Source organism: Ceratotherium simum, chromosome 1, assembly GCF_057802395.1.
Source record: "Ceratotherium simum simum isolate JZ-2026a chromosome 1, ASM5780239v1, whole genome shotgun sequence".
Classification (NCBI taxonomy): Eukaryota; Metazoa; Chordata; class Mammalia; order Perissodactyla; family Rhinocerotidae; genus Ceratotherium; species Ceratotherium simum.
The window spans coordinates 104,647,519-104,660,594 of NC_141900.1; the positions used below are offsets into that span (position 1 = coordinate 104,647,519).

At 41.4% G+C, this 13,076-nt stretch overlaps 1 protein-coding gene across 3 annotated transcripts in view; it reads right to left on the reverse strand.

Annotated features, from left to right (window-relative positions):
• Positions 1–13,076, reverse strand: part of PRKAG2 (protein kinase AMP-activated non-catalytic subunit gamma 2) — a 275,959-nt gene that overhangs the window by 22,237 nt on the left and 240,646 nt on the right. For all 3 annotated transcript variants that reach the window (XM_014787605.2, XM_004430594.3, XM_087433337.1), the window contains 2 exons: positions 2,250–2,331; positions 1,107–1,165 (listed from right to left, as the gene is read on the reverse strand). In XM_014787605.2, the coding sequence (XP_014643091.1) occupies positions 1,107–1,165; positions 2,250–2,331 (141 nt within the window). The remainder of the gene's footprint in view (positions 1–1,106; positions 1,166–2,249; positions 2,332–13,076) is intronic.

Consider the following 13,076-nt stretch of genomic DNA (forward strand, 5'->3'; position numbering starts at 1 on the left):
TAGTCCAAAAGCAGAGATACGACCATTATAAAGAAAACCCATATTCACTGCATTGATAGTATTTAAGAAATCAGATGTGTCATGTGAAATAAATATGGAATACTTACAAAATCTTTGCTAAAACTTCCTTCTAAGAATATGTCTTATGAAGAAACTTATTTTTTCATTTTATGTAGGAATTTAATTATTGGGCAATATTGACCATTACATGTAAAAATAGTTAACAACTGGATTGTCTTTTACCTTTTAGATACCCAAAATAGTACCAGTTAAAGAAACAAATTATACAATTCTGTCCTTCCCCACTCTTGCCAAAAAAACAAAAACAAAAACAAAACAACCCCAAAAAACCACAAAAAGAAAAAATAAAAGCCAAACAAGCTGGTAGAATCACGAAAATCACAGTGTTAGACAAAGGCCATGTGTGACTTCCAAACTCTGCTCTTATAAAACAGACAAGGGACCAGGAAGCTCTGCTACTAAAGTTAGCCAGTAGCAGTCTTTTCTTAACCTGCAGAAAAATGTCAAAACTTGCATTTCTTCGATTTTAAGTTTTACTTCCTTAAAACCACAGAGTCCGTATAGTCCTTGTTATAAAATGTCGAGGGTAACGGCATGAAGCTGCACCCACATCAACAGGCCCGTGAAGACAAGCCCTGTGGCATCCTCCTCTCGAGAGTGAGGCCTCACTGGTGACAGGACCCGGATGAGAGCGGTGGGAGGGGCCTCCTTCACTCATGGGTCCAGGGAGAGTCTACAGCATGCCATAATGCCGTAAAGATGACAAATTTAGTGAAACTTTATAGAACATCTAGGCAATAAATAAGCACATAGAATTCCACCGACCCGAGGATTTCTGAGAGCTGAATAAATAAGCTATTGCCTTTTATTTTTCCTGAGACTACCTTCTTCAAGCTTCAAATGCATGAGTGATTTACACTGAGGTTCCCTGCACGTTTTATATATTTGGAAAAATCAACAACCAGCACAACTACTCCTGTACCAAAAAAGAAAAAAACACAAAAATCTTAAAATACACACACCCCTATACACAGACATAGAAATGTATAGCTCCAATTACTGATATAAGGATTTCTGGCACTTACCATGGGTGATTTATAGTATCTATGTAGTATATTTATGAAATCTGTAATTGTTAGCATTCCTGGAACAAAGAATTATATGTTAAATATGAAACTATGAAAACTTATAGCAAAAATTTCAAATGACAAGCAAACCAGGAATATTTACTAGAAAAGCTCTAAAATATACTTTTAAAATATCAACCGCAATTTAATATATTATTTAAAACTATTAATCTGTTAATTATCTAAACCAAACTAAGATATGCAGTTAGTTGAAATTAAACCCGATAGTAAATACAATGGAATTAGTCAGAGTATTTGGCAATCCAATGCAAGAAAACTTACTGATTGTTATAAAACATCACAAAAGACTTGCAGCTACATGTAAATAATTTAAAATACTTTAAAATAAGATACAGTATTGCATAAGCTTTAGAAATATGACACTTCTGGGGGCACTTGGATTGTTTCCTGAGAAGCATTCCAAAAACAATGGTTTCAACAGTCACTATTACGTGTCTACTATGTATCAGACACCAGGACTACAAAGATGAAGAAGATGTGAACCTTTCCCCTGACGAAACTGTAAATTACAAGGGGAGGCAGACATAAACTGGTCATTTCAAAATAACGTGATGCATACTCAGAGAGATGATATCCATTGTCTACTATGATTTATAAAATGAAAAATTATGGAGTTTAGATATTGTGAGTTACACGATATTTTTTATAGTTAACTATGATTAGCAAAGGTATCAATCACATTTACATCACTTCATTTGCCCTGTCAAAAAGGTGTTCACCAGAGAGGAAGCAGGGATGGACCACAGGTGTGTAAATGTGAGCAGAGGTGGCCAGGAGAGCCTCCCCTGCAGACCCTGTTCCCCGGGCTCACAGGAACTGGCAGAGGCACAGAAGATCTTCAAAGAGCCAAAAAGGGGATAAATCAAAAGAAATAATAAATATAAAAAAGAAACTCAGTAAAGGAACATGAGTGTTTTGAATTTACTAGCGGCCCCACCTTACCCAGGATGAAAAGCAAGAATGTTTAATTTGGTAACATGTTTACTAGGCTGAACTCCAAACCAGCACCTATTAAAATACCTTAGCTTTCTGCTTGTAAGGTTTCCCATTTCAGATTCTTCCCAAGCCCACACTGCTTACCTACAAAACTTTGTTTTTTACTCTCCCACAGTGGCGCTGCTCGAACACCATTGGCTACTAAGGCAAAGAAGGCCTTTTTAACCTGAAGACAAATAAGAGAAACAAAACACACTTATAAAGTCCATATATAAGGAAGAAAAATACTTTCAACTAAAATATTCAACCACATCTTATCAGTTATCTTCAACGCTAAATTTTGTATTTTGTAAGTTTGATAAGCTAAAAGTACATTAATTTATTAACATTAGGAAAAATGTTTCTGTATTATATTTAAAGGCACATGGGGATTGGAGATTATTTTTTGAAACTGAAATAATGCGATTAACTTCAGAAAATTTTTCTTAATGTATCTAAAGACTCTTGTATAGAGACTTTATATAATTAAAACCATATAAAAGAATTAAACTTCAGAGTTTAATTTCTCCTGAATGTAGTTATTAGTTCATTTGAAAACACTGAAGTTATATCAAATTACTTGAAATGAAAAATTTTTTTCATATGTTCAATAACAAAACAAACAAGCACACTTTCTCATTTCCCTGAGGTTGAGAAACAAAAGGTATGAAAGATATATTTGTCCTTTTCTATCTTCTAGAGACGAACAGTGTGTGCCTGTTATGGGTCAGGCCCTGTTCTGAGCACGTTTACATATGGTGTCTCACTGAACCCTCATGACAAACACCCTCTGGGAAACCATGACAGGTAAAGAAGGCATCAGAAGTCATGATTTATTAAAAGCCAAAAGCTCAGTGCTGAAAACGATCCTCTAACTACGCAGAGCAAATAAACATAGGGAAAATGGTTCAACTTTAGTAATAACCAAAGAAATTAAAATTAAAGCAAATTTAAAATATCATGTACAGCTGCTAAATAAGCCAATATTTTTAATTATAGCACCTAATCAAGTGCTGCTGTAAAGCCACCGGCAGCACCATAAACTGTCAGAATACTTTTTGAGCCACAGCTTGTATCAAGAACCACAAAAATATTCATACTGTTTGTATACTAGCTTTTTCTCTGTTGAACTATTTACTCATACTAAAATTTTAGGAGTAGGATTGCTGAATCAAAGGTGCTCAATGTGGCCCCATTTCTAATACTGAAACTGGAAAAATATCCACTGCCAACAAAAGAAAACTCAAGTATTGGCATACTAATGAGAAAAAAGTATCAAATATTAGAATTATGAAGACTATGTTGAAGTAAAAAAAAAGGTTTATGGAAGTGAAAAATGCAGACTATAAAGTTATATATTATAATTGTATGTGTTTGAATGGAAAAGATCAAAGAGAAATAAGCAAAAAATTAAACTTCTATATTAATGAGCTGGGAGAGTGAAAGTATATTTCTTTAAAATATTTTTATGCTGTGGCATAGTTTTCTTTTTCTTTTTTTTTGTGAGGAAGATCAGCCCTAAGCTAACATCCATGCTAATCCTCCTCTTTTGGCTGAGGAAGACTGGCCCTGAGCTAACATCCATGCCAATCCTCCTCTTTTTTTTTTTTTTCTCCCCCAAAGCCCTAGTAGATAGTTGTACGTCGTAGTTGCACATCCTTCTAGTTGCTGTATCTGGGATACAGCCTCAGCATGGCTGGAGAAGAGGTGTGTTGGTGCGGGCCCGGGATCCGAACCCGGGCCACCAGTAGCGGAGCGCGCGCACTTAACCACTAAGCCACGGGGCCGGCCAGGCATAGTTTTCTTTTTAACTAAGAAAGAAAAAAGGGTGTTTTCTCACCCACTATATTCTAAAACCCCTTGTTAACTTAACAATGAAAAGAAATGAGAGAATTACAGGAAGCTAGAGCTTCACTTCAGACTAGGATTAATAATTCAGCAGCTGTTTAGGCCTTTACCGTGATGCATTTTGCCTTTATTTAGGATGACTTATGTAGGCGCCTTGTTCACCCACACAGGAGGCTGGTGGGTAAGGCGGATCTCATTAATTATTTTCTACACTCGGCCGAGTCCAGCACTTTGTCCTGAATGTAGCAGGGATTCCATCCATCGGTTGAATGAACTAGCAGAGGAGTGGGATGAGGAGGTGAGTAGAGACAATGTAACGGCATGGGAGAGGAACAGTAACTAAATGGCACTGATAAATCGATAAAATATTTTTTGAACCACAGCTTGTATCAAGAATCCTAAAAATATTCATGTTGTTTGTGTAACTAAACAGCATCCAGGGATGATACGCCAATGTGAATGGTCTGCTCTTTCTACCTGGATGATGCTCTGGGAATCCTTCATTGTGGCCATGGAAAATATTATAAAAAATTATGGAAGAGAAGTCACAGATAAACAGATTTTAAAACAAATATCTGCTTAACTTATTTTTCTAAACTGGCTGGAATAGGAAGGGAGTGGGGGCATCTCTTAAAACCACAAATTGCTTACTGTTTTCTCCAAAACAACAGATTTAACAGAGAAAACCAGTATTAAAATCATTCACTAAGATCATTCATAAAACCCTAAGTGACCACAGATGCTGAAAAGCCGTTCCGGAAAGTTCTGAGTTTGGCCATGAGGAAATAGCTGAAAACAACTACACGGGTTGGACAAAATACAAGAATCACTGTTTGAAAGCACTGAGTGCACCGCACAGGCAGGATTCAAGCAGCTACAATTCCTGAGAGAAAAGCAGCACAGGAATTGAGCTCCACAGTCATTCTGGAGTTTTCTGAGGGCATTTTCCAAATCATCTTCAAATAGGTGAATTTCAACAGAAAATTGGAATCAATCAAATAAACCCCATGCAGGATAAATACAAAGAAAACCACGTCTAAGCACATCATAGACAAAATGCTAAAAATCAAAGGCAAAGAGAAAATCAGCCAGAAAAGAAGACACCTTAACTTTCAAAGGAGCAAGAATCAGACCGAGGGCGACACCAACATCAGCGGGGGGTTAATTCTAACACTTAAATATAATGACTGTTCTTTCAGAAACAGAAAAAACCCTTGCTTCCCCACGGTAACTTCTCCGATGAATCTGCTACCTAAAAGCTCTCAAACAGCTGCAAACGCTGCAGTTACTCACTGAGTCCTAAGGCCACTGTAACCAACGCAGAGGCCAGGCCCGCCCCGCGCTGACTGCTAACGCGGCAGACACGCGCACGGCAGCACCGGCCAGGGCACGGATGCCGAGCCTGACGCTGCGGGCTGACACCCTGCCCAGGCAGCAGCCTGGCGGCAAGGGAGATGGTGAGAAAACCCTCAATGATCGGCAGCCCAACGGCAAAGAACGTTACGAATTTACTGTGAAAAGTGCCATCACTTCGGCAGGAGAAGGTAAAACAACCAAACTCGAAGGAAAATATTGGGAGTAAACACCTCCTACTTCTGCTCAACAGGCGAAGTTTTGAGACCGACTGGACTCCAACTTTTTGTCGGCTCAGGCACTTAGCCCCCCTTAGCCTCGACATTCTTGGTTACAAACTGAGACGAGCAGGTCATGTTTTCCCAGAGGGTACTGTGTGGATTAAACGGCCTGTATGTGAAGATATGCAGCATGGGATCAACACTAAAAGCCAAGAAGAATAAATGCTTTAATCTTCTATCCTATATTGACCCAACCAGAAGCAGAGGAAGATTTACTGTTTTAATTTCACCCACATGAACCACTGGCACGTCCACACATCATGGAAGGAGTCACAATTCCACCCAAAGATGCAGAATCATATTCTAGAGGGGACGAGATAGAACTAACAGAGCCTTCGAGAATGTTTCAGGACGTCCCCAGCTCAGGGATCGTACCCGTCGCTTTTGTGGTGCGGCGGCACCTTCTTCCCAATAATCAAGCCTTCAGAAACTTGGCTTTCTTAACAACACATGCGTGGGGTTGTTTGAGGAGCAATTTAAAACTATACTTCGAAAATTCTTCACAATTACAGAAGGCACAAGGTGTTACCAATTAACCAATAATTAGGCTAAAAAGAGGAAGTGGAAGTTCTAATCTGCAGGAAAGAGCTCTCAGGGGTCTTGAGTACCTTTGAAAATTTTTCTTTTCAACTGACATGCAATTTGCTCAAACTGTTATCAATTTTAAAATTTACTTTTTAATAGAATTTTCAAACAACCAAATGTGATAATTAGATAAGTAAAGATGGAAAATAAAATTTTAATATGGAAATGATTTTTAAAATAGTAAGCTGGGCTTAGTCGCTCTGAGAGATTCTGGCAATCTGAGGCCAATGGCAAGCACATCTGTGGTCCAAAAAATGGGCATCTGGTTCCTGTGACACTTCACTGCTTTCTACACAGTTTTACCCTGATTTTCAGTAATTAAGTTGATTGTGGGCCTTTTAAAATTAGTGCTGATGAACAGCTAAAGCTCTTTATAACTATCCAATTTGGTTTCTTACTAAATTTTTCATCAGAGCTTGTCAAATAGATTCAACAATGTCTTTGATGGCTTTCCACGGCATAAAGAAGGGCCCAATGCCCTAAGTATGGTGTCCAAGACCTTCCACAACCCACCACCAGCCTGCCCTCTACAGCTCCAGCAGACACGCTGAACGTGATCTTCCTTTTTGTTTGCCTCTATGTCACAATGTTCCTTCTACCTCAAGTGAACTTACCCTCGAGTCTACCTATTAAAACCCAATTCATCTTTAACTTTTCACTCCACAACACCACCTACCCACATCACTCCAATCAAAGTTGAGATTCCCTCCTCTGCTCCCATAGTACCTAACTTATCCCCTTTCTGTTACTTCTGGAGTTCCTCTTGTGATTCCTTAGGTTTACAAATGGCAAAGTAAAAACATTTATGACAACTTTTCCTCTTGAAAAGTTACCCTCAAACGACCGGGAGTATAAACTAGAAAACAGAATGAATTAGGAGATATACTGGACAAAAAGCAGATGGAGAAAGGTTATTGAGTAACAAAAAAGAAGAGCCTCGTGGGGGAGGGGCTGGGGGAGAGTCAGGTGTTGGGAAGCAGCCTGCTCTCCCTGGACACAGAAGACCCAAGATGGAGGCTGTGGATGCTCTGGGAGGGGTAGGGACAGGGTCTAAAAACAAATAGGAAGACTGTTTCAAATCAGGTCATAACCATAGCTACCCACCAACATCATCAACAGATTATTTTCTGGAGAAACTGCTCCAGAAATACAACATACAGGTATGAACATTTGGGGGCTTCCAGTGAAAAAGATGGCTGGCCTACCACTCTCCAGTGAAAGCCACTAAGCAATAAGCCCATCTGCGAACACAGTGTGTTACTCTTAATTATGAGCGGGCAGCCAAGACTCACCAGCCACTGGACAAAATCTTCAATGTTGAAGTTGCAGAAGTTCCAGTTTTAGATGTATCTTACTAGAAGGGTTAAGAAAACAAAAACCTCCCAAAAAGTAGAACAAAAAGGGAAAGAAAGACACAGGATAAGAATATTAAAGGATCAATTCAGGGGGCCTAAGATCTGCTGACTAAAGTTCCAGAAGAAAGAAAACAGTAGGAAGAAAACTACGGAAGAAACAACACAAAAAATACAGACCCGAGTGATGTGCGTGTCACGTTCCAAAGGCACATCGCGTGCCCAGCATGACGAGTGAAAAAAGACCACAATGAGGCACATTAGTATGAAATTCTGAAGTACCAAATATAAAGAGAAAACCTCAAAGGTTTCAGAGGGGAAAAAAATCACATATAAAAGGTGGAGATTAATAAAAAAACAAATTACAACAGATTTCTCTTCAGCAACACTGGAAGCTAGAAGCAATGGAATGATGCCTTCAAAATTCTAAATAAAAAGTATTTTCATTATGGAATTCTATACACAGCAGTCTATAAATTGAGTATAAGGGATATGGATATTTAAAATTTCAAGTAATTACCTCTCATGCATGTTTTCTGGGGAAGTGTTATGAACCGAATGTTTGTGTCTCCTAAAATTCATAAGTTGGATGCCTAACCCCCAATATGATGGTATTTGGAGGTGGGGCCTTTGGGAGGTGATCAAGTTTAGTTGAGGTCATGAGGGTGGGACCCCCATGATGGGATTAGTGTCTTTATCAGAAGAGGACAGACCAGAGCTCATTCTTCTCTGCTATGTGAGGACACCGCGGGAGAGCAGCCATCTGCAAGCCAGGAAGAGAGCCCTCACTGGGGAACTGAACTGGCCAGCACCTTGATCTTGGACTTTTAGCCTCCAGAACCATGAGAAATAAATTCCTGTTGTTTAAACACCCAGTCGTAGTGTTTTGTTATAGCAGCCCCAGTGGACTAAGACAGGAAGCTAGCGGAGAATGTGCCCCACCAAAAAAGAGGGAATAAATCAAGAAAGCAGACAACACGTGTTCAAAGAACAGGCGCTCCAATGAAGGAGAGGGTGGAGGTAGTTTCCAGGATAACCAAATCAAAGTCTCAGGTGACAGCAACGAGCAGGTAAGAGTGACGAGTCAGGGTAGAGCAGGAAGACAGAGAACCCAGCAGCAGTGGCTCCAAGTGTAGCTGAAAACATATCTGAGAAGTCTGTCTGCGCAGAAAATTCTATCAAGAAGTTAGAAGGTGTGAAAAGACTTAGATGGTCAAAGAAAATAAAAAACAGAAGGATCCTAAACTCCAGGAATAACACCAAACTGTTCAAACAAGGAAATGTAAGCACAGTGTCCACTGGGCTCACTGGTGACTAACAGTGACACTGTCAAAATGATGAAGGCACACTGGGAAGGATTTAACCGTAAACTGAGATACAGTTACACTGGGAAGACAAAGGGAGGAAGAAAGCAATACAAGGAGCAAAAATACCCCTCTACCAAACTAGGAGGTAAGAAATGTCTAAAATTAATGAATTGAGGTAATATGGCAGTAAATCTAGAATTAACAGATGACCTGGTGGTTTCTGAGGAATATGACAAGGGCATGAGGAACAAGGACAAGAGACTGCTGTTTTTTATCATAAGCGTTTTTGTACCACTGACATTTACAACTACTTATATGTACTTCTTTGGTCATCAGTCTGCTGTCCATGGGAGCTGGTGTGTCCTCTCCCCAGTGTAAGCCTGTGGAGGGCAGGGCCAGGTCTGTTCATCCACACAAGCCCCCAGTTCTTTTTTTTTTTTTTTTTTTTTTTTGTGAGGAAGATCAGCCCTGAGCTACCATCCGTGCTAATCCTCCTCTTTTTGCTGAGGAAGACCGGCTCTGCGCTAACATCTATTGCCAATCCTCCTCCTTTTTTTTTTTCCCCCACAGCCCCAGTAGATAGTTGTATGTCATAGTTGCACATCCTTCTAGTTGCTGCATGTGGGACATGGCCTCAGCATGGCTGGAGAAGTGGTGCGTCGGTGCGCGCCCGGGATCTGAACCCGGGCCGCCAGCAGCAGAGGGCGCGCACTTAACCGCTAAGCCACGGGGCCGGCCCCAACCCCCCAGTTCTTAGCACAGTGCTTTGCCTCCAGTTTTATTCTTTTCTGGAATATTGATATGCTATCATTTCCTTTGTTCTGGATAGTACCTACTTATTAACTGGTCCTAAGAATAATTTAGCTTGTTGAACAATCTTTCTGGATATCGATTATTATTAGCTATCCCTCCTGGTTTCAAGTCATCTGTAAATTAGATGATGCCATCAACAAAATCAATATTCAAGTCATTGTTCCAATTACTGATGAGCTTAGAGTAAAAGAATCCTATGGCATCCCCCAGTTTCTTGGCTTAGGTTCCTCCGAGAGCAGAGCCTGGCTTGCACGTTGTGTATTTGGGAATGCGACCCCAGGAGCAGGAGTGCAGGAGAGGAGTGAAACAGGCTAGCAGGTGAGCTGTATGTGGATGGGTGACTGAGTTGGCCACAAGTATGGGCAGACTGACACTCGGTTCCACTGGGATATTCTGAGGGCACAAGGTAGAGGTGTTTATCCACTGGCTTCTGTCCTCCGTTGGTTAAGGAGGCTGAAGTGCCGCCCCACTGCACCTGCATGAGGTGAGTGGTGGCTGGAGTAACAGGTGGCAGGAGAGGATTTTAAAATGGCCACAAGAGGTATCCAGCACAACTAGAAACCTTACTCCAGACTGAGATTTAATCAGCATTCTTTTAAGGTCCATAACGAGCCATTAATTCACTCACTGAGCTGCCAAACTCTGCTTCCACATCTTATCCGTCAGGACATGACGCAAGGCTCTGTCAAGGGTCTAGGTGAAACCCAGATATGCCTGTCATGGAATGACCACATGTACGGAACAGTCCAAAAAGGAAATCAGGTTCATCCTCTGTGGCTTTTTTTTGGTCAATTTATGATAGGTTCCTAGAGATTATTACTTCTTTTATTTTTATTAATAATTCATTCAAACGTCTTACCTGGGAGTGACACCACATTCCGCACCCAGTCTTTTGAGGAATTTACGTATCTTTTCTTTCCTTTCATCCCTAGCCTCGGTCCTCAGATCGATATCCACAATTCCTCTAACTTCACTAACAGTTTGGCAATCTGCTTTCTGCATCCCCTTATCACACCAGAGTGGAATTCATCTGGATCAGAAAGCAAACTGGCTCAGTGCAGACAGCACCCTCCTACAATCTCTATTCTTATCTTGGGCTTTAATGTCTTCTAATCACCATTTATTGTACTTTTTCCATTTTGAAGATCATTTTCCTCAATAATGAAGTACAAGGCGAGCTGCAGAGTCCCACCTGCTCTTGATCAGCACCGAAGTTCGGATCTTGAGCAACAGGCTGGCCCTTCTCTTTTCTTCTTGCTTTGAAGATAAGCAAGCACCGCATGGCCTCTGCTTATGGATCCTCATCCAACCCCCAGCTAAGATCACCCTGCGCAGCCCTCTGAATCATGCCCTTCTTTGAACTTACTTTTAATCATATGCTCTTCATTCTTCTTCTAACATGTTCTTCTAAAAACTTGTGCTTGGGAAACAGCCACTTATTTGGACACTTGCCTGTTTCCTCTTTTTGGCATTATTAAAAATTACATTGATTGGAATAATTTGAGCAACAAAATAAAGTAGTAACGGATTATAATCCAATGGAATATATATATTGATAAATCTATACTGATATAGATGATTGACTAAATAAATAATTGGGGGGAAGAGACAAATGTCCCTTGCAGAAGAATTCCCATTAACTTATGGAGCTACTCTGCCCTCAAGGACGTGGAGCATAACACCCCACCCCCTAAGTGTAGGCTGTGCAAGTGACTTTCTTCTAAAGAGGACAGTATGGAAAGAGGGAAAAAGAGTAACTTTCCAGTGGGGAAACCTGACAAACACAACCTCAGCCAGGTGATCAAGGTTAAGATCAACAGCGAAGAGTCACACTGACAGTAGGCACCCACGATATGGTGTGATAAGAACAGCACTTTACCTCTGTGCTCTTCCTTCTGAAGCCTTCCATAATCCCAGTCTGCTTGTGAGAAAACCATCAGACAAATGCCAATAGGGGGGCATCTTACAAAATGCCTGCCCAGTGTTCCTCAAAACTGTCAAGGTCACCAAAAGCAAGGAAAGTGAGAAACATCACAGCCAAGAGGAGCCTAAGGAGACATGCCGAGTAACCTAGGTTGGGATCCTTGAAAAGGACATTAGGTAAAAAGGAGGGAACTTTACATAATAATTATGTATCAGTACTGGTTTATTTATTGTGACAAATGTATACCGTACTGATGTAAGATGGAAAAAAATGGAGGAAACCAGGTGTGGGCTAAAATAAAGAGTTTATTAAAAATAGTTATCGTTTGTAGAGTGTTGCTAAAAGAATCATACTGCCATTGTGAGGGAAGACCTACATAAATTCTTAATGCTTCCTCCAACCCTAATCCTGGGAAGTGATGATTCCATTATGAAATTTTATTTATTTTTGAGCCTCTCCTAACTCCTGAGGCATCACCATGTAGAATCTGAAGGCATTAAATCGTACCTACCTTTCTCTGAACTACTGGGCTTCTTTGGAGGGGATGGGGCATGTCCCCCCTTCTCTGCTGCACCAGGTACTACATTACTGTCTCTCAGCTCCAAACCCTCCCTTCTAACTCTGCTCTGTGACGCTGGGACCCTGTGGAGCACCTCCCAGCTCTGCCACTGGCTCCACTGCAGCCCCTGACAGAAAGCAGGCCAGCCAGGGACTGCGACGCTGGGCTGGGAAGAAGGAGCGGCTTCTACCTGTTGCTACCTGGATGAGGTGGCTAGGGCGGCTGTAACGAAGCTCCACAAACTGGGAGCATCAACAACAAACTCATTGGAAGCTGGAAGTCCAGATCGAGGTGTCGGACTTCCGACAGGAAGGGTTGTTTCCTTTTGTGTGTGGCAACATCTGTACCAGGCTTCTTGCCTAGCTCTGGTGGTTCTGGCAATCTTTGGCATTCGTAGGGTTGTAGTAGCATCAAACTGATCTCTACCTTCATTTTCACTTGGTACTCTCCCCCTGTGCATGCTTCTGCGTCCGTATTTCCCCTTTCTATGAGGACATCAGTCATACTGGATTAGGACCCACACTTCTTAATTAATTATATCTGCAGTGACTCTATTTCTGAAGAAGGTCACATTCTGTGGTACTGAAGGTTGGGACCTCAACACAGGAATTTTGAGGAGGATACAGTTCAGCCCACAGCACTACCTGGGGCTTCACCCTAGCACTGATGCTCCACCGGGCACCCGCTGCCTTCCTGCAGCAGCAGCTGAATCCAGTCTGTGGTTTTCCCAATACATGCAGAACGAGCCTCCCCCACGCCCCAGCTCCCGCCCAGAGACGGCATAGCCAGAAGGCATGCCTCTTCAGAAGGCACCCCAGGACCCCCGGCCTCCAGGACGCCTCACAGCAGTGATTTTCAAACCTGAAGAGTGTGTCAGAATCACTTGAAGGACTTGGTAAGACATGGACCA